Source organism: Phoenix dactylifera, chromosome 7 (assembly GCF_009389715.1).
Source record: "Phoenix dactylifera cultivar Barhee BC4 chromosome 7, palm_55x_up_171113_PBpolish2nd_filt_p, whole genome shotgun sequence".
Lineage (NCBI taxonomy): Eukaryota > Viridiplantae > Streptophyta > Magnoliopsida > Arecales > Arecaceae > Phoenix > Phoenix dactylifera.
This window is the reverse complement of record NC_052398.1, coordinates 8,719,355-8,740,074: the sequence shown is the minus strand read 5'-3', so window position 1 is coordinate 8,740,074 and position 20,720 is coordinate 8,719,355. Positions and strand designations below refer to the sequence as shown.

General features: G+C 37.9%; 1 protein-coding gene and 1 long non-coding RNA gene across 4 annotated transcripts; both read right to left on the bottom strand.

The window, feature by feature from the left end:
• Window positions 1-486: 486 nt before the first annotated feature.
• Window positions 487-4,953, bottom strand: LOC103711403. Of its 3 annotated transcripts, none has more exons than XM_017843855.3 (2): window positions 4,417-4,952; window positions 487-772 (listed from the first exon to the last, which is right to left on the bottom strand). In XM_017843855.3, exon 1 carries the CDS (start codon window positions 4,908-4,910, stop codon window positions 4,419-4,421), a length of 492 nt encoding a protein of 163 aa, XP_017699344.1. In that variant the 5' UTR covers window positions 4,911-4,952; the 3' UTR covers window positions 487-772; window positions 4,417-4,418. The 3 variants fall into 3 exon arrangements, with proteins under 3 accessions (XP_017699344.1, XP_008795756.2, XP_017699345.1); XM_008797534.4 differs by lacking the exon at window positions 487-772 and adding an exon at window positions 2,237-2,617 and having other exon boundaries at window positions 4,417-4,949; XM_017843856.3 differs by lacking the exon at window positions 487-772 and adding an exon at window positions 3,525-3,842 and having other exon boundaries at window positions 4,417-4,953.
• A 3,259-nt stretch (window positions 4,954-8,212) lies between these two features.
• On the bottom strand, window positions 8,213-9,912 carry LOC120111421. The gene is made up of 3 exons (XR_005512614.1): window positions 9,634-9,912; window positions 9,083-9,201; window positions 8,213-8,250 (listed from the first exon to the last, which is right to left on the bottom strand). It is a non-coding gene; the product is annotated as an uncharacterized LOC120111421 (long non-coding RNA).
• Window positions 9,913-20,720: the final 10,808 nt, after the last annotated feature.

Below are 20,720 nucleotides of genomic sequence, written 5' to 3'. Positions count from 1 at the left end.
GTAGTGGGGGCAATTTCAGGTCAAGCAGACACATTAAAATACAAATCTCGACCTATAACGATCTGACAACAGGTCAAGACTTTTCTAAGTAAACCAAGTACAAGTTATCAAATCCACTCTTTACAATTCTCACTAACTAATTTCCAACATAATTTATATAATCAGCATTGAAAAAAAAGACTACCATTCAAAAAAATCTCATCAAGATCATGATTCAACACAACCTAAATTTTTTTTTGGCCCAGATAGAACTCTACCCCTGTAACCCAAGTCAGATCAAAGTTTTGACCTATACCAAACTAATTTAAAGTTCAAGTCAGAAGATTTAATCCACATCCGATCTAATTAAAAGACCCTTGACCTAAACCGAGCCCAGATAGATTTGGTTTTGCTGGTTGATATGATCTTTGCCGCCCTTACCTGTTAGTCTCCATTCCTAAACAGGAGGAAAAAAAGGGGGGGAGATAAAAGAAAGCACACTTCACACACTGCAAATTAATTCTGCGATTAAAATTCTAAATTTGTGCATTTTTGCACATAGCGGTCACCAAGATCAACCTTGTTCTGGAAGCCCGAGTCTTCTTTTGATCATCGTATCGATACATTTTGTTAATGAAATTTCCTCTTTTTCTATGGAACCAATAGTCCCTTCAATTCTAGCATCTCTAATATCATGTATGCAGCTTCAGCACAGCTATCCACAAGAATTGCAAAGCTGTCGGCTTTGGCCACAATTTGTATAATGTCCACCAATGACCAATCATCAACTATCCTGCATTATATGACAAATTCTGAATGCAATTTTTTTTCACTATTTGATCAAAATTAAGTTCGTCCGCTATTTGATTTCATAAGCAGATATTATCTAAATTAATTTTTTAATAAATGATAATAGCACAAGGCTGGCATATATCTCTGTATGCTAAAACAGAGATAGCAATTTCATTTCAGTTATTTTTCAATTTGTCATGGTAGAATGATACCAAAGTTCCCAGTCTGATTGCAGATCCTTATCCTCAAAGCCTTTAATTCTATGTATCCAATATCTTTTTCTTGTCTTATGGCACTTTCTAATAATTGACGTTTCTCAAATGTCTATTAGAGTGCGAGAAACGTAGTACAAGGAATAGAGAATTTTCTTGGGAAAAAATTACATATATATATATACATATATATAAAACAAGAACACTTGTGGAACATAGTATAAATTGGGTCCTCTGAACAACAAACTTCACCTACTACATAGCCTATGTTGTGCTAGATCTGCATCTGTTAACTATCGAAAACCGAAATTTGTGGAATATGGCTAGGATAAGTCTTGAATACTTATATTATGTATTTTATCAATAACAAAAAAAAAGTTTCATATATTTTCTAGAAATGCCTGGGACACCTTCTAAATACTTCTAGGATAATGGAGAGGGCCTTTTATATTAAATACATGTTGGCCTTTTAATGATAGACCTGATGGATGGCTACTTTTCTAAGTCTGTCATGATATTATTGCATGAGGTATCAACAACAATCCATGGATTCGAATGACGACTAAATAATGGAGTTTGTGAATGTTTATATCATTACATGAAATATGAACTGTGTTATTGTAATAACCCATTATGCTTTGTAGATTCTTTTTTAATATATTGAAAATAAATATTTATGCTTTGTTGCATCTCAGTTTAATTATATTCTATTTTTCTAGATTTGGCATATCCAAGCCATGCTGTATCTCTATGTACTATCCTCGTCCATGCTCCATGGTTCGTGGCATTCGACATGGTGATCCTCCTTGTCCACTTCAAGGGAGAATGACTTTTTACAAGGACCTCATTCTAGTGTTATACTTTTTCCTAAGTTCTAGCATTACTTCCAAGGATCTTGAAATAAGAAAACATTTATTCGATCAAATTTATTATAATTTATCACTATCTGTTTTACTAAAATATCTCCTATCGATTACAATGGGATGGCCTCTACTACTGTCAAACCATCATTTAACTGGTTTAGCCATCACGCCCCACCCTAGAGTTTGTCCTAAAAGAATCGAGGAGGATGAGTTGATGGGAAAAACAAGGCTGTATAGAAGATTCTCTGCCTCTTAAGATTTTATCAGACCTCAAGGGTTTAGGTTTGTTGGTGTAATTGAATTTGGAGGTTATCCTGATACTAATTTGAGTGGTATTGCTAGGCTTTCAGAGGACGTTCCAAATGAAAATGCAAAAGAAAGTCCCATGCATAATGTAATAAAAAAAATTGAATTTCTCAGAGTATATCTGATGCTGTTCACTGAACCCAATGGAATCCTCTTAATCCACTTATAACCTTAAACTTAGGCTTCCGTTACAAATTAACAATACACACATATATATCTACAAGGATATATTAACTAATGTTACAAGAATTGATCATGAAGTATTATCTTTACTACTAAACTTGTATCTGGTTCCTTATTAAGCAAAATAAACTTGAAATAGGATCATACTATCAACTTTGTTTGTCTTGGTTCTTGTGCAAGAGTTCAACAATACACCAACACTTTTACCGAGAATTGATGAATGGCTGTCCTCTTAGAGAAGACATTGATCTCAAATACCGGGGAAGGATTCTCTAACAATCCCTACAGAGAAAGGAAGATCATATAAATTTCATGCACCATAAAAATGTCACAGAACATAGGGAAATAGATTTAAGGTGTTGATGGGTAAGTCCGAAGTCTAACCAATCAATCAACCATCTTTGGCATCATGATTTATGCATGTGACTGAAAATGCACTTTTATAATAACCAGGCACCTCATTTTAAGAACAAGAATCGCAAGAGGGGTCATCCTATAATAACCACCTTAATTAGTTATTTTTTTCAATACATAACATGGATTACTTTGCCAATAACATCCTAGGGTTGGACTACAGCCATGTAATGTCTGAAGTAGAAAGTCAGCATCATCAGCAAGAGCTGCATGTTTTCTCTATGTGGCTGTATAACCACATATGCAGTCACCAGAATTTAAGAATTCTGCTTTGCAAGGTTTAAACACTATGATTTTGTCATAGTTTTAATAGTCTACATTGTTTAGATCACAAAGTCTTCCCAATTCAGAACAGTCCCTTCTGCCACTTCCTTCACGATTTATTTATTTATTTTTGTGACTCCACCTTTTCAATCTTCAACGAAAACGTAGAGGTCGTGTCTTCTGAAATTGCTGGTGTAAAGAGAACTCCTCAGTCTCAGACAGTTATACCTAGGTGCTCTACTATTCAATCCCTTACTAAAAGCTTGGGCTCATGGAGGGAGTATTAAGGGTGATTAATCTTGGAAAAGGTGATAACTGATGTGGTTCTGTGGATCGTAGTGAAGGCAGAGAGCTGATGAGCAAAGCTGTGAAAATCTCAACAAAGAAGAAGAAGAACTGAGAGGAAGAATTAGAGATGACGAGCTTTCATTTACCTAGCTAGCAAAGCATAAGGTTGACACAACATTTTCTTGATCCCTGATATTCTTTTGTATAAACAAAAGGGGCAGTCTTTGAGATGACACTGCCAGGACCTCAATTTTAGAACTAAGAAATAAACAGAACAGATTCAGCTGAACACCTTCAAGGAACAACATGTAAAAGAGGCTTTAGACAACAATAGTTGATACTTGACACGGTCTTGAAATTGAGAACATGCAAGAAGCATTCATAAATCAACTACAAGGCAATAAGAATAGCTTCCGATCGTACACTTTTTCTGAAGCTTGCATACTCTGAAGGAACAACCTCTAGAAGGTTTCTTTCCCCTTTTTCTTGGGAAGTCCCAGGATGAATATCTAATGCTTGTCCCCATGATGTTCAAGATGCTCTGCAAGATTATCATAAAAATACACCTCCGCATCACCAAACCAAAAACCTAAGCGCCTGTCGGCATTCTCGTCATTTTTGTGTATTTGTTTCTCCACAAATTAGTGAAATACCACATGGAGATTTGTATAGAGGATGGCCTTGCTTTTATTTTCACTCTTTTTTACAATAAATAATACTTCGCTACCAAAAAAACCTCTACAGACTTTACAAACAATTTCAAAAAAAAAAAGAGTTTCATCATACATGTCGTTCAGTCTAGATCATTTTTCTTCTTGGGTTTTTGAAAACAAGAACAAAAGGCAAAAGCAAAGGCAATACCAAAGTGGGCCCTAACTTTCAAGGGGTGCAAGGAATATCTACTGGTATCCCCTTATGATGGCACACTCCATCCATAATGCTCATTAATATGATGTGAATTAATTTATATACAAAACCATGTAAATTTTTCTTTAAATTTCTTCTTCTTTACAGGCGATATAATTGTATAAGCTACTGAAATGAGATCCGGATTCATATATAAGCTGCAACACTAGTTACTACAGAGAGAAGCAAAGAGATGAAAAAGGTCCGACCTTTAGGTCTGGCGACGGAGCCAGGTGGGATCCCAGAAGAGCAGCGAGAGGAGGGCGAGGTTGGGGACGGCGAAGACCAAGATAGGAGGGACGCGGACGCCGAGGCGGCCCCGCCTCAGCCGCCTCCGGAAGTAGGCCCGGCGCTCCTTGGGGCCCCAGCAGGGCGGTGCGGCCTCGACGGCGGAGGAAAGGACGAGGGGCGGGGGCTGCTGGAAAGGGCACTTGGAGCGCCAGGAGGAGCGGGGGAGGCAGAGGCGGGCGGCGCGGGAGAGGAAGAGGGAGAAGGACCAGCGGAGGAGAGGGGAAGGAATGGAAGAGGAGGCGGCCCGGCAGAGGAAGGGAGGGTAGTCCCAGCGGAGGAAGCAGGGGACGTGGGAGGCCACAAAGAGCTGGGAGTGGAGGGAGGGGGCGGTGGTGGGGTGGGTAAGGATGTGGGTAAGGGCTTGGATTCTTTGCTCCCAGCTCGGAGCTCCGCTTTCCTCCACCATGGCCATGAGAGGGGCAAGAAAAGGGTCGAAGGGAAGCACGGCCGCACAGGTAGATGGGGCCTTTCACTTTGGGTGCGGCTCAGCTCTCTGGGATCAGATACGTACACGCGGAAGATTTCCATTGGCTGGAAGACTGGATTAATTCGAATAATTAAACGTTCATAGGGGCCTCCTTATAACTTTAATGTACTGCGACTTAAAAGGACTCGTACATAAATAAATTCCTTAATAGATACTTTGAAGTAAATATTGCCTCGTATTTATGACACAGCGGTCCGGCAAGAAAAATTGGACAATTGACTTATTAAAACTCCCGCCAGAATAGTTAAAACTTGCGACTTAGGGACTTATACGCAATTAAACATTTCATTAAGATTTTATAAGTAATTTTGCTTCAATCCTTCCCCCTCTCCTCCCAACTTTTTCTCCTTTCTCGCCTCTTGTTGGCCTTCTCCACCTCGAATCCATGGCGACCACTGGCGTCCCTACATCCGGATCCTTCTTCAATTGCTGCCATCAACTACTCCAGTTGCCGCTGCAAAGATCTCCTTTTCCTCTCTCTCATCCCCTATGAACTCTGATCTTGAAGCTCGACCCATCATTGCCTCCACATCGGCGGCTTGAGGAAGTCTTCAATGGAAAGCTGAAATAGTGGTGGAAACCCTAAATTTTGCCATCTTTCATTGAAGGTTCCTCTTTCTCTCGGCGCCCGAGAATTCTGATCTACAAGTTCGACCAATCATCGCCTCCACATCGGTGGCTCAGGGAGTTTGCAATGGAACTATGAAATGGTGGTGAAAATCCTTAGGTTTTTCATCTTCCATTAAAAGTCTGCAACCTGCTTCCTTTCCTCTTCTATCTCGTGAAAAATGAAATCTTTTATGATCAAAGAAAATGCGCCTCACTAATCATAAATTTTTTAGTTAATAGAGCATGTGAAGTAGATCTTCGTAAATTACTCAAAAACCTTGTAGTTAATTTCTAATGGGGATGTTAATATATAAATTTATCATTTTTCCATTTTTTAAATAAAATGTGATGTTCTTCATATGGAGAAAAGTTTGAGATGGTTTTAGCATGGGTATTTGCCAGTGGAGATGGCCTTAACAAAAAGGTGTGCCTCTCGAAGAAAAGGAGCAGAAAAAAATGGAAAGTTCTATATGATAAGATACATGATAAGCGATTACTATTTAGAAAGTAAAAATAAGAGTTATCCAATTTTTTGGGGCTTGGCGGCACTCAAACCAAGGGAGCTAATCACCTGTGAGAAGATAAACTGCTTCAGTTGATGTGATCATGGTTCTCCATCAATCACCCTTCTATCTTGATAAGTGCATCATCATCATCATCATCATCATTATCATCATTATTTGGCATACACATCATTCTATCTATCTCCTAGTAGTATCTGTATCTCAACTTAAAGTGAGATGCATTAAGGAATGTTTTTGTTTGAGTAATAAAGTGTATATCCATCAAGCACCCTTCTAAAAGTACAAACCATTTCTCTATATTTGTACTCTAGTTAATTTGATTTTTAATACTATGTATGAATATATACAAGTAAAATGTGAGTACCTTTTTTACTTCAGTTATAAAGATTCTGTCCTTCTAGCGTCCTTCCTTCGTGATAGTGCCCCACATGATTTGCTACCCCTCAAAAAAAAAAAAAAAAAAGTAATGCTATACATAAGAATATGTATGCATAAAATGAGAGCATATTCTGTACCTTCTCTGTTCTATGATAAAGAGACTGCCATTGTAGGTAAGAAGGTGGGAGTTTTAAGACTCCATCCATCAAACACTTATTCTTCATGATAAATGCACCCATATTTTGTCATACTTATTTCTATTCTTGTGTAAAAAATATATACTCACAAAAAAACAATAGATCTAGGAAATCTATTTATTTCAACAATAAATAGTCTCTGTATATATGAAAAGTAGAAGTTTAAGTCAATAACAAATTTATCAGGGCATTTTAGAATATTTCTTGTGGTCGATTAAATAAAGAGTGATAAGCCAACTTATTTTTGCTTTTAGGAGCACCATAAATAAGTACCTAAGGCTAAGAAGTACTTCTTAGATTTTTTGAAATCCTTAACTTACTTCATTACGGTGCCAAAGAACAGGGTTGGCAAAATGAAGCTCGATAAGTGTGCTTTAAGACTTGCATGGATGAAGACTTCTCAAATCTATGAGGAACGAACTTGAGCAAATTATAATGTCAACGAAGAATTGTCAATCTTACAAACAAGAAAAATAGCTAGCAAGTTTAATTACTCTAGCCACTACAAACAGTAGTTTCCTAGGCAAAATCTTTTTGGTAAAAAAATTATTATCATAGTAGATCTCAAAAAGATCACAATGGTTTGTTTACGAGATTATCAGTTCAACTTGCTTTGGATGACTTGATCATCCAAGATAACCAACGTGCGGTATTTGCATCTCCTTGCCTAATTGCCAGAGGCTAAAACTGTAAAAATGGCAGAAAAGTTGCTGCTCAATTTTTAAATTTTACTATGCAAGGGGAACCATGCTGCACTTCGTAATTTCTCCTGGGATGAGATCCAATTGATCAGTCTTCCAATCAGAGCTCACCATTCATTTCTATCCATATGTCTATTTACTTAAATGTGGCCTGGTTTCAGGATACAGAAGTAGTGTTTTGTGGGATGTTTAAAATCTGGTACAATTAGAGCTATATGAATTGCCGTTTTTAACAATAAAAAAAAAAAAAAAAGTTGGTACAATTAGGATCCCAATGCTCAAGTATTCATGTAAACAGTAAATCTTTGAATTTGGATGTGGTGAAGGAGGTAACTTTTTTCTCCACATATGGATTCTCCAAAAATATGGATAAATTCAGTAGATGGGAAGTTCTGTTATGTGATACAAGTTGATGGGCAAGAAAATAAGATGGTTTTTTATTGTTGACACTTTCATCCAGGGCCCTGATGCTCAAATAGATATCTACATGATAAATATTGGAGCTTGTCCATGGGAAAGGGATTCCTTTCATTTAAAACAAGAAAAATTGGGCTCTAGTAGTGTCACGCCCCGTACCCAGCACCCGAATCCGGTACACGACCGGCCGCATGAGCTCTAGAGCAGTGCCCTAAAGATCATGCAAGGCCTAAGATAAACAAAAAAATTTTCAATAAATCCACTATTAATTTAGTAATTCAAATAGACAAATCCGATATGTCCAAATAAACAAATTAGCTCAATTAAAAGATTTTCAAATGTTCATCGACGTCAAAGAAGGATAAACAAACTAACTAACTAATGATTCTGGTACTCGCACTCTGCGTCCATCCCATCCAAATCTATGCATCCTGCAACTCTGATAAAAAGAAAGAAGAAAAAGTAGGTGAGCTCTACAGCCCAGTAAGAATTCCTACACATCCATACCAACACAATAATAATGAATTTGAAAATCCCAACAAATCAATGCACATATCATAAGATCATATACCGGCTATCAAAAGCTCGAATAATCAGTATAAATATGCAAGTCAAATGTCAACAAAAATCCAACCACTCAAGTGTGATACGTCATACGATATCTCAAAATCTTCAATTATTGTTTTCAATACTTTCCCTTTTCATTCTCTGTTAACTTGATCCGAATCAATTATCCTTCCGACTTTGGACTACATCCCGGTCACGTTTCCGGCCCGTGACGGGGCAATCGATAGTATCACATTTCCGACCTGTGACGGGGCAATCGATAGTATCACATTTCTAGCCTGTGATGGGGCAATCGATAAGATCACATTTCCAGCCTGTGACGGGGCAATCGATAATATCACATTTCCAGCCTGTGATGGGGCAATCAATACTAACGAGATAAGCCCAAAGTCTCTACTCATTTAACCAATTCACATACACACATCAATTCCTTTTTCCATCTTATATCTAGCCTAGACTAACCATGATCACGTTTCCGACCCGTGACAGGGCAATCAATATAACATGGTTAGTCCATACCATCATATCCATAAATCCAATTATGCATGTATAAGTTATACACATACATGCATCCATCATACTACCAATCACAAGCCAACACAATCAAAATATAATTTAATATAAAACTATTTTGCTTTGTCTGGATCATAGCATATCAAACATATATAGTGCAAAAATATTTATATCATGTAGGATTGACGTACAAGAATTCTTATCCTTTGTTGAAAAACTAAGACAGACTAATCACCCGCCCTCACGGCGATCTAGGAACTGGGATGCGCAGAACTCCGCTCAACGTCCTTTCGTTTAATAGATTGTTCTCCTGCAGAACCAAGACAATATTAAAAATAATCATCCAAGATAGATGACAATCCATAACCCTCAAAATTATGATCTTTCCAGATCCAAGGTTAGGGAGAGAACCCCCAACTAGAGAGAGAAAAAAAATATAATAAGAAAAGGAAAAGGGAAGAGAAGAAATCTTCCTTTCTCTCTCTCTCTCTCTTCTTCATTCTTCCCGATGGAAAGGGGGAAGATGCTTGGCAGCAAGCAGCCCATGGCCGGCGATGTCTCATGGTCGCCGGCCCATGGCGGTGCTGGCAGTGCGCCACGGCCGGCGATAGCCGGCCGGAATGGAAGAGGAAAGGCAAACCGAAACAAGGGAGTTTGGCTCACATCGATCCGGCGGCTTGCCAGCCGGATTCCCAAGGAATAGTGGCCCACGGCCAAGAGACAGGAAGGAGAGGGACCTCACCTCACCTTCGGCGAGCTCCTCCGGCGTGCCCGACGGCAAACAACCCAAGCTTCTCACAGATTTTCTTTTTCTTTTTTTTTTTTGAAAGAGCTCTCGCTTGATGCTCTAGGAGGAGAGGAATAGATTCTTTTATAGATAGAGATTGATGCAAATTAGGTAAGATTTGATCTCCCTTTTCCTCTGTTTATTTTTTTTTCTTTCCTTCCGATGGATTCGGGGAGGAGTTGAAACAGGGGAGGGAAGACTCTATTCAGGAGTCTCCCTCCCGTTTCATGTGTGTCGGGCCATCCCAGCCCCCTAAAAAAATGTGGGCCCTTACAGGTAGTAAATATACAAGCCAATTGTGCTTGTGGATATTTAATTGGAGCGAAACACATGAGCTATTTGTGGCTTTTGTAAGGTTCCATATAGGGGTGGTGGCAATTAGGTCCGGTCGGACCAGATTCAGGTTAGATCAGACACGGGAGACCAAAATTCTATTAACACAAACCCGGTCTATATATTAAACGGATCAAAAATCTAGACCTGAATCTGACCATTTTATTAAACAGATAATCCAAGCTGACCTATAACAGCTTGAATCAAGTTAAAAGGGTTAAGCATTGCCACCTCTAATTCCATTTTGATAATCACGTGGTCTTGATGTTGTCAAATCTCTGATTTTGAAAAAAAAAACATAAAAATAAAACTACCTGACTTTATTTAGCATTCTTTGTAAGAAATCAGTAGAGGGTCTTTCACTTAGATCTTTTTGATTATCATGTCTCATACCACAATATTTTTGAAGTTTGATATAATTGGACATGATGTTTAATCCATATTCATTCTAGGCGATTTTGTGTCTCAAGCCCCGTGGAGCTCATCAACCAAGACTGCATTATAGCCAACTTTATTGGCTGCTCACTTGGCAACTGGGTAGTGGGATTGATGGTGAGAAAGAGCTTAAGAGTAATCATCCTTGTCCAAGACATCTAGCTGCATTTCTTTTACCATGCAGAATTTTAAGTTATTTGATACTGTCTCAGATTTCCTAAGATGAGATGGAGGGGAGCTTATGTCATCATGAGAGACTTGCTATGCTGAAATGAAGATATGAAACTTTAACAGTGCAGGATGAGAAAATTATATATTGATTTTCCAATTTCCGAACTATATTATTCTTCTTTACTTGAAATTGCAAATACTTCTGTCAATGAGCTTGCTAGCTCAGGGATTTCTGGGATGATGGTTCTTTTGTTTCTATCATATCTTTTTACCTATTCTACTCCGTTCGTTTTTAAATCAATAAAAAAGTATACAATTCACAAAATAGGGTCTGCTGGTTTAGAAACAAATGGCCCATAACTTAGCATTTGGAGATCTTCCACAACTATGATACAAGAAAATGAGTTGATGGGAGGGATCAGAAGCATCTTGCATTATGGAAACGTATTTAGACGCAGTCTTGGGAACATTACTTAAAAGAAACTGCAAAGATTTTCTTATACCCAATTATGGTGGTGTGCTACTTGTTTAAATAGGCAGATAATAGGATGTGTAGTCACAATATGGGATGAAGAATAAAGTTTCAGATTTTTGCAACTTTATAAACACATTAAAATGACCTCATTAACAGGAAAGTTTGGGGTTCAAATTAGAGTGAAATTGATGCAAGAATAGTTTCTTTGTTTTTTCTCCTTTGGGGTCTCATCTCCTCTTCTGTATATTCATTTCAATCTATCAACGACATGAGAGGGATCCATTTTGTTCAAAAAATCAGTGGGATGTAACAAGTGAAAAATATAAAATATATAAATAAATCTACCTCATTCTATCAGCTTAAGCTTTCAACATGGTATCAGAGCAGAGGTCTTGAGTTCGAACTCTGACTCTGCACTCTTTAACCCCATTATTAAAAATTTCACATGTTAGGCTCACCCATTAAAGAAAAGTCCGGCCCACATGTGAGGGGGAGTGTTAGAAAATATAAAATATATAAATAAATCTACCTCATCCTATCAGCTTAAGCTTTTGGGATAAGTGGTGATTTCAACAGTAACACCAAGTGAAAAAAAAATATTATAATAGCTTTTATCTTCAATGTAGAGAGTAATAGGATATAGGAAGATTAGTGAATAAAGAGGAAACAAAACAATGGATGAAAATTATTTGAGGAACATATGTCAAATGAATAAATTCTATTGAAATTCACATCCATACTTGTTGCTCAGCATCCATCATCGATGTTGAGCATCGCATTTTTCCATGGGCATGATCCTCTTCTCTTTTTCCTTCAAAATGGATTCATATATGCATAAATATTTTTTTTATTTTTCTCCTTTCCTTTGTTTTCCCTTTTTAAATTGATCTTTTGAATTCATTTTGAGGCTTTTAATGCAAATAACCTCCATTTATAGTTAATATAATTTACTGAGATGCAGTGTTTTTTTTATACACATTCTTAATTGGTTTGATTTGATGATTGGGAGAATGTAGTAATTATTTTATGATTAATATGGATGCATTGCATGATGTATATGACACTTTGATGTCCATAGCTTCACTGTTAGTGGATTCATATTCTCCTGCTACTTATTTGATATTGCACTCCAATTGACCTGTAAAATGCCAACTTCATTTATTATTTCAATTAAGTGGCAGCTATATTGCCTTCTTGTTGCTTTCAATTCCTAAGCTTCGAGGCACTGATGTAATGTTAGTAGTGCTTCCATTTTGTATCGACTTATGCAGGAACAGTAGTCAAGATCGTTGAATGGGATAATTCATTAAGGTGGGGTACTTAACACGGCCTATATCTTCTGTTGGCTCCTGTATGCAGTTGCTTTCTTTGTATTAATTGATTTTATCTGATTTTTGGTGGTGCAATTTTATTATCATAGATCCATTGGTAGTCCTTTTTTTTTTTTCTGAATGAGGTCTGTACCAGTGGTTCTAGTTTATTGTTTTCTAAAGTTACCTTCAGCAGAGAGGAAATTTACAGATCATGAAAATTAACAGGCTGCAAAGTTTTTCATGTTTGTTGTTCTTTTCATGTGCTTCTGTTCTGTGGATCAAGTGGTGAGCCGTAAACTAGGATGACAAGGTAAGCAGCAATGCTTCAGCAACTTACTACTAGGAGGTATGTATCATGAGCTTGCATTTTTTTTCATCAATGTTGAGGCTTTCAATTTTTGTCATTGATAATTTGCCAGACTTATTTCTCTGTGAATAAATTGATTGTGCTCACTATTTAGTTTTTGTGATGGAAGTTTTATCACATTAATATAGTTCCTCATTACACATTGAAGTTTGATCCATCAAAGTTCAAGAGAATGTTGTGCAACCACTGAACAACTTGATGTCAACCCTCTGTAACTCTACTGGGCCAGCCATCAGTTGGCGTGTGCATGTGCCTTTGTGTGTGTGTGTGTGAGAGAGAGAGAGAGGGAGGGAGAGGCGTATGAAGACCTTCTCTGGGAAATATTAATTGGTTGGGCCTTATTTTGGAGAAATTTCTCTGTAATTGATTGACTGTACTTAATGCTAGCTAACTGTGCTTGGTTGGAATGGGATCCATGTTTAAATTTCCTTCTGTTTCTCCTTGTTTTGTTAGTTTTCCAACTTAAAATGAAGACAAGATCTGGTTGGCTTATCAATGTACAAATACAATGCCCACATGGTGGAGCATAACAGAGTATAACTTGAACCTCTCCTGCTGCATGCGTCAATAACCATGCATGTGGCTTTAAATTATATGGTCTCCTTCTTGTATTTTGTCTTCCTCTTTGAAATTTGTTCACCTCCAAAGTCAAATTTGGCGTCTGATAATGTTTCCTACTTCCTAGATTTTGTTGGTGTATATAGGCTTAAAATAGGATGGCAAGGATGATGCATTACATTGGATGAGCATGCGTTGCAGGGAGTCTGGAAGATAATATTGACATGCTTGTTATGTCGGAGGAAGGAGAGCTTTCCTTTAACATTGCTAGATTGAGGAAATCTTTGGAGCAAGGGGTTGCATCAAGTAAGATATATAAAAAAATGTTTGAAATGGCACGAACACATAAGCCACAGGTTAGAGATGGTGTGATGAAGAAAATAGTTTTGTATTAAGGAGTAGGAACAGAAATCTTTTAATAAAGTCTGCAGTGAGACATGCCTTATACAATGTTATCTTGTAGGGCTCGTTTGGTTCGCGGGAAAAGAAGGGGGGAAAGTGTGGTCAACGGGAAAGTAATGAGATGCCTCTTGTTTGGTTGGAGTTTTCAAAGGAGAGAGAAGGGAAAGTTGTATTCCCATGGGAATGTGATTCCCACATTTCATGGGAAAGTCTTTCCCATGAGAAACATGGGAAAGTTACTTTCCCATGAGGCGGGAATCACTCCATTTTTACTTTTTCCCAAAAAGTCCCTTCAGCATTAAAGAAGCATTAAAGAAGCATTAAAAATCTAATTTTTATTAAGGGCATAATAGGAATTATATATAACTTTCCTAGGAAAGTGAATGGCCAACCAAACATAATCACCTTGGAAATTTGTCACTTTCCCATGGTCAACCAAACATGCCAAAAGTATTTTCCTAGGCATTCTCTTCCTAGGAATTTGTTTCCCAGGAATCATATTCCTAGGAAGGAAAATGCTTCCCGCGAACCAAACGAGCCCGTAGGGATTAGCCTCAAAAAGACTGATGTGAAACTGATCCATAAGTTTTTGACTGCAAAATGATAAATTAATACTTTTCTTTCAATTAAAATTTTCTGAAGAGACAATACTCTTTCTCTTTCAATCATGTCAGAGGAAAAAAATCAGACCCATATGTTGGAACCTCTGCTGGCTAGCACCTACCTCTAGAAGGGATCTCAAGTTCAAACCTAAACTTTAGGAAATAACCATACAAATAAATCTACTTAATTTGCTTTCATTACCATCATTACTTGGTCATTCTAACCATTCTTGATCGTTGATTAATGGAAGATGAGATAACATGATGATCTGATGATTTCGATCGGACAAAGTAATGATAGAAGGGACCGGTATGATATGATAAGTGGGGATTGTTGCCTTTGTCATAAAAGAGTTATTAGATTGCCAATCCTTCCTACCTTCTACCACACATTTTTCTTGAGAGTTTATTGCTCATGTGATGTGTAACTGTTAGCACTGGTGATGTCTGAATCAGATGCCCTACAACATGTTTAACTTGCATTACATCTTTACCCAACAAATTATAATTAAAGACATCCGGAACTTCTGATTATCCGATTCAACGGGTTGAGCAGATTAGGTTTTTAGGTTCAAATTTTATCAAGTTTTGGGAAATCATATCCATGTAAAGCATACTACAGAATCATGTGAGGTATTTTCAGGCTACTTAGCATTGGTTGCAATTGTATGATCCATGCTTGAACTAAAATAGTCTAGGGTTCAGTCAAGCAGGCCATTGGCTCATATTTGCGCTTACGATGTTCATTTTTAAACTGGCCTTAGCTTGCATTCAAATTAACTGATGCTATCTTAATTAAGCTCAATTATAGTTTAGAAAGTCTTGAACCAAAAAGCATCACAATTTGGTTTAGATGGTCATTTTTAACTTCTAGGCTGGTTTTTGCTTGATGGAAGATTAACTAGAGTGATAGCAAGCCCAATCAGGAAGGTGCTTGTATTGTTAGATGATATTGGAATGCTCAGAACCCAAGAAAGAAGGCTAACCTATCCTTACTGCAGTGACCATAAGTTGAATTGGCCCTGAAAGTGATTGCGAGCTATCATCTCTGAAACGAATAAATGGGTGTAGGAAGACAGAGATTTGCCAACAACCCTCGGAGACAGGTTATGGGTTTGAGTCCCTTTCAATTTGGCCTCTCTTGAATACATTACACTGAGAGATGAGAATGCCCTGTTCATGTCTGATGTGACCAAGAGAGATCTCATGTGATTGATGAATGATCGACGCGGTCATCAGAGTTGATGGTGGAAGAGGATTGAGTACATCATAAGAAATGGTGTTCTCCGACAGGAGTCCAAGAGCTTGCTGAACTTATAAGCACGCTTTCAAGTGAATGACAGCCACATGCTCCATTCATGGAACCTTAGATCTCGTAACAGTGGCGAGGTCCCCCATTCTACTCCCGATATAGGACCCATAAGGCAATTATAGAGGTTGTGATGCATGGTTTATAACTCTAATTCTGAGTCTCTCTCTCTCTCTCTCTATATATATATATGTGTGTGTGTGTGTGTGTGTGTGTGTGTGTGTGTGTGTGTGTGTGTAGATGGGGGCAACTTTTCATTAGCAGATCCAACATTTCACATGATCTAACATGTGTATGGCGAGGAGATGAGGTGACGCAAAAGCTGACCGGCTTACTAGTTCCGGATGGCTCTCAGAGTTTACTATCTCAGCTGTGTGATGAAAAACCAGGATTCTCTGTTTTTAAGCAAAAAAAAAAAAAAGTAATATAAAAGAAAAGGTATAATAACAATTGCAAATAGGAAAGGAAAAATGCAAGCAAATGATGTTGGAACAAACAAGCCAATTTTGATCTAATGCAGCATCCTTTAATGATGAGGAAAAAGGAGGAAAAAAAAAGGAATAGAAATCTTTGGACACCGAGACAAAATGCTTATTTAGTTATTTATGTATGAAAATATAATAAAGCAAGGAAAGAAAAATTTGCATCAATACTGGCGTTATCTCTAAGACAATCATCGTTGTGTATATTTTAGGTTGCTCACAGATGTTTGTAGGAAGCTTAAATAACATTCATGTGCCTCAGCCAAAGATGCATCCACAAATATATAGAGCAAATATTTCTCAAAATATGGAGTGCGAATCAAACTCATATTTGAATTGAAACTAAGATATTGATATAAGTTCTTCTCTTCTGAATCAGATAGATTCACTCTTTGTGCGCCCTTGTCTAGCCCGAATGATTTTATTGATTCTTTCAATTAAATCTTCCTTCCATACTAGAGGTTCTCTGTCCTCTTTGATAACATACTCACATATGGTTGACATTGTTCCTTAGCATGAGCCTAGACATATCCATTCGACGTTATGATCGAAAATCTGCATCTAATCAACTCAAACCCCAGGCTAGCTAGAGCCCTACGCAGAAGTTGTCTCTCTTTAGCATTCTTATCTACCTTAAATATTGCGGTAGAAGAGGGCTTTGTCTGCTTATTAAAACATTGCGAATACTTTACATGATAAAATAATTACGTTACCTCCTCACCCATGCTTCCATCTGGCCTACAATAATAATTATACATGTAAACTTTGCAAGATTCTTAGATGTCATTGAGATTTAAACCCCAGGAAGGACACAAAACTACTAATCTAGAATGCACTGCCCCTCGTGCTTTCTTGGAAACACAAACGGACCGGTAACATGGAGTCAAACAAGGCACTTTTTCTTCAATTATCCTGCAAAATGGTCACTTTGCCCGCTGCCGAGTATTTTATCCGAGATTTCTGCACTTGGACGTGCCAACCCCGCCCCTGTGTGATCATTTTTTAACATAGGATTGGTTGATTTAGAGCATACTAGTATTGAAGATTTCATGCTAGTTTAGGTTGGAGGCAAGGGAAACTCGAACTTAACATAATCCACTTGCATTCAATTACTAAATCAAAAAAGCCTAGCTAGTGAGTCGTGATGCCTCTTCTATACAAATACATGTATGGAATGCGTGCGCGCAAATATGCTTAACCTGCGTACTTCTTGGTTTCAAATATTTTGACCATGTTGTTGTAATTAGAAAGTTTTCATTTAAATGATCTATCATTGATTTTAAATTATTAAATATTACTAAATTTTATTTGCAATCTAATCCTAAGCAAAACTACGGACACACATGCTTAGCATTGCTATTGACGGTGATAATTCTATCTATCTTCATTTCCAAGTGATGAGCTTCTAATTAATGGTATGATGTTTTTTTGTCGCCGCTTATTCGCATCCCTCCAAACTGGTAAATGGTACATAGAATCTTGAGTCTAGTATGTTGTATCTTTGTTCGATATTTCTTTCCTATGCTTCTCGAGCGGACACAACAAATTTTATATAAAACTACAATAAAATTGCTTTCATTTGGTAAGATATACGCGGTTGGAGAGGTTTTTTTTTTTTCATAAACAATGCTCTTAATCAATTTAGGAGTCATGCAATCTTAATCAATTTTTAGATAGGGGAAGGAACTTTAGACAGCACGATAGAAGACATTTGACTCTTCTTAATTAATTTCTAAAAAAGAGAACTGCAATGAGAGAATGGTTGAAACTACATATATATTAATTTCTCTGGTCAATTTTGTTGTCCCTTCAACTAAAATCCAACCCATCCGAGCTCCTAGAATTAATTTTATTGAAGTTGTGAATTGTGATGGCCTTTTAGCCCGTTTGCTAATACATGAATGTGGCACCATTCTTGAGCCCCGGCTTAGCTTCTTCGCAATTGGAGCAACTGGAATTGATCAGATGCCACCTTGCAGCGAGGAGACTGACAGTGCTATGACACCTCATGAATCATAAGGAACATGTTTAATCTCAATGCATTAACGCCATGCTTCACAAAATTCATAGCCATTCCCTTTAATTGCATTTGCCAGCATTCATTAATTACACTGTGTACAACATCGCAGGAGCTCTTAAGCAGTTGCCAAAGCTGTCAGTCATTTCTTGAGCAATAAAACAATCAGACATTAAAAGCTTGCTCTTCTATGGTCAGTGCAGTGTATTTCTTTTGAGAGGAAATGCACACCGTGAGCTTGCAAGCCACATCCAACTCTACAGTTTGAGAAACCAGCTCCAAGCTTCTTTAATAGCCACCAAATTAATTAGGAGTTTCTCCAGTTGACAGAATGTAAGGAATCATCTGATTCAGATTATGTGAGGTTTTAAGATAACGTTCATGCCCTCTGTAATAACACTCAAAAGAGTTTATAAGGTTTACTTTGAAAGCTTGAATTCAATTAACCAAAGTGAAAAAATCCCAGATGGTCCAGCTAGCTACTCATGATGATATGGCTGGTTTGTAAGGAGGCACAGGCAAAGTGAAAGGGAAATAAAGGATGAAAATTACGACACTTGGAGACAAGGAAGCATGTTTTTTGTACCCATGCACCTTTACACACACCACATCCACTCTAAAGAGTAGGAACACCTTGAAGAGTTCCAATATATATATTTAAATCATTCATGTGGCTACCCAATCCTGCAAAAATGGAGACATAGAGAACCACCCTCTTTCCCCTAAACCCGTTCCCCCATATTGCAGTTAATGCTTGCATAAATTAACATAGCCTCCCAAGACTACAAGATCAACTCGCACATAGGGCCCCATCCTAACATGGCTTCGGTACATCAGGTGCGCCCCACACGGCCTAGCTTTGCAGAAATATGTTGCCTTAGTATTCAAGCCCATGACAGCATATTTTGTTGTGCATCATAACACACGCTTTTGCTTCCATGCCACCTTCTTCCTCCCCTTCCCACAATCACTTGCCTTGAATGAAACAGCCTCCACCTTTGTCTTTTAATACAAGAAGCATACAACACATGACTCTCTCTCTCTCTCTCTATCTCTCTCCATCTACTGTTCCAATTCAATGGTCTCACTGTTTGTATGCTTGTATATACCCTGACCCTTGCGTGTCGGTTGGGAATATCTCCTAAAACTTTGCCGCCTCCTCCAGTTGCTACAGCAGAAGAGAACGATGCCACTGTTTGCGCTGCCGATTGCCATGGGGCGGCACAGTAGCCCGCATTAGGGATGCTTGGGAGTTGGGACCGCTGCACAGCGCCCACGGGCTCATAGCCTGGTCCCTCTTGCATGGCCATCCGATAATGATCCTCGACGGCAAGTGCTCCAGCTTCGGACCAATTATTTTGTGTACGTACGTAGTATGTAGAATCGTATTACGATATCTATGCAAAGCTGGCACCAAGCTAGGCTTCCAAAGGCTGAAATCCCGGCTATAAGTCAGTGTGCATGCAGCTGATATCGACATGAACATTTATCTCGCCAGCTTGGAAAGCTGAAGGATCCCGAAAGAACCAACAACACATCCTGGTATTTACACTGATATACAACAAATTAACTGGCTGTCGAAAATATTAGTCAAAATAGAGGGATAGATTACTACTGGAGGGTGCCAACTAGTGCAGTTGATAAAGCCTTGCTATCTTGATATAATATCAAGGATATAGGTTCGAGTACCACCCTCAAAAATGGGCATTAATAAATAAAATCTTTATTATGTATAAATTGAGAAATATCACAAAAACAGTGCCTATATATATATATATAGAGAGAGAGAGAGAGAGAGAGACTTGGTTACAAGATCAAAACCCTGGTTGGTACGGTTCATTTGTGTGAGAGAGAGATTCATGAAACATCATGTAGTGTTTCCCCCTCACTTTGACTTAGATACTTGGAATCAATGGAGTTTGATGGGAGACATCAAATTGCTTGCATTGTTTCGCCAAAAAAAACAAGCTGTTTGATACAAAATTATTGGGCAAGATCGTGGACTATATGAATATGGTGATATGTCTTTATTATGATTGTAGCATCATGGTAGTTCCATGATTTTACAGTGATGACAACCTTAAGAATTACAATCCGATAACAATTAATTTCCTTGTGATTGGTGCCGGGTTCCAATCAACTCTTCTTGTTCTTTTTTGTGTGCGCGCGCGCGTGTGCTCCTTTTTTCTTGGGTTTTTTGTGCTGGGAGAACATCAAGAGATTCTTATGTCTATAAGATTTCATGAGTTTTAGAAGCTGATATAGAAGAATAGATGGACTGCATATATAAGTCAGATGACAATGTGGTGAGTTTTCATGTAATTTGGCCAAATTGTCTGTTTGCTACGTTTCGTCAACACTTAGACCCCACATACAATATGCTAAAGCTATTTAATTTAGTTGGAACGATTAAATGATTGAACTCTGGTCCAACTCTAGCTATAGGCATTGTTGATCGAAGCATAAACATTAGTTACTATCTTTCTTATCATTAGCTAGCCGAAAGAAAATCTTATCATTAGCTTAATTCCAATAAAAGCTTTTAGAAAGCTATGTTGAAAAGAGACTAATTACTGTG

Bases quoted from the DNA above. Each gene is read 5' to 3' on its own strand.
- LOC103711403 (XM_017843856.3), bottom strand. From the start codon at position 4,910: ATGGCCATGGTGGAGGAAAGCGGAGCTCCGAGCTGGGAGCAAAGAATC.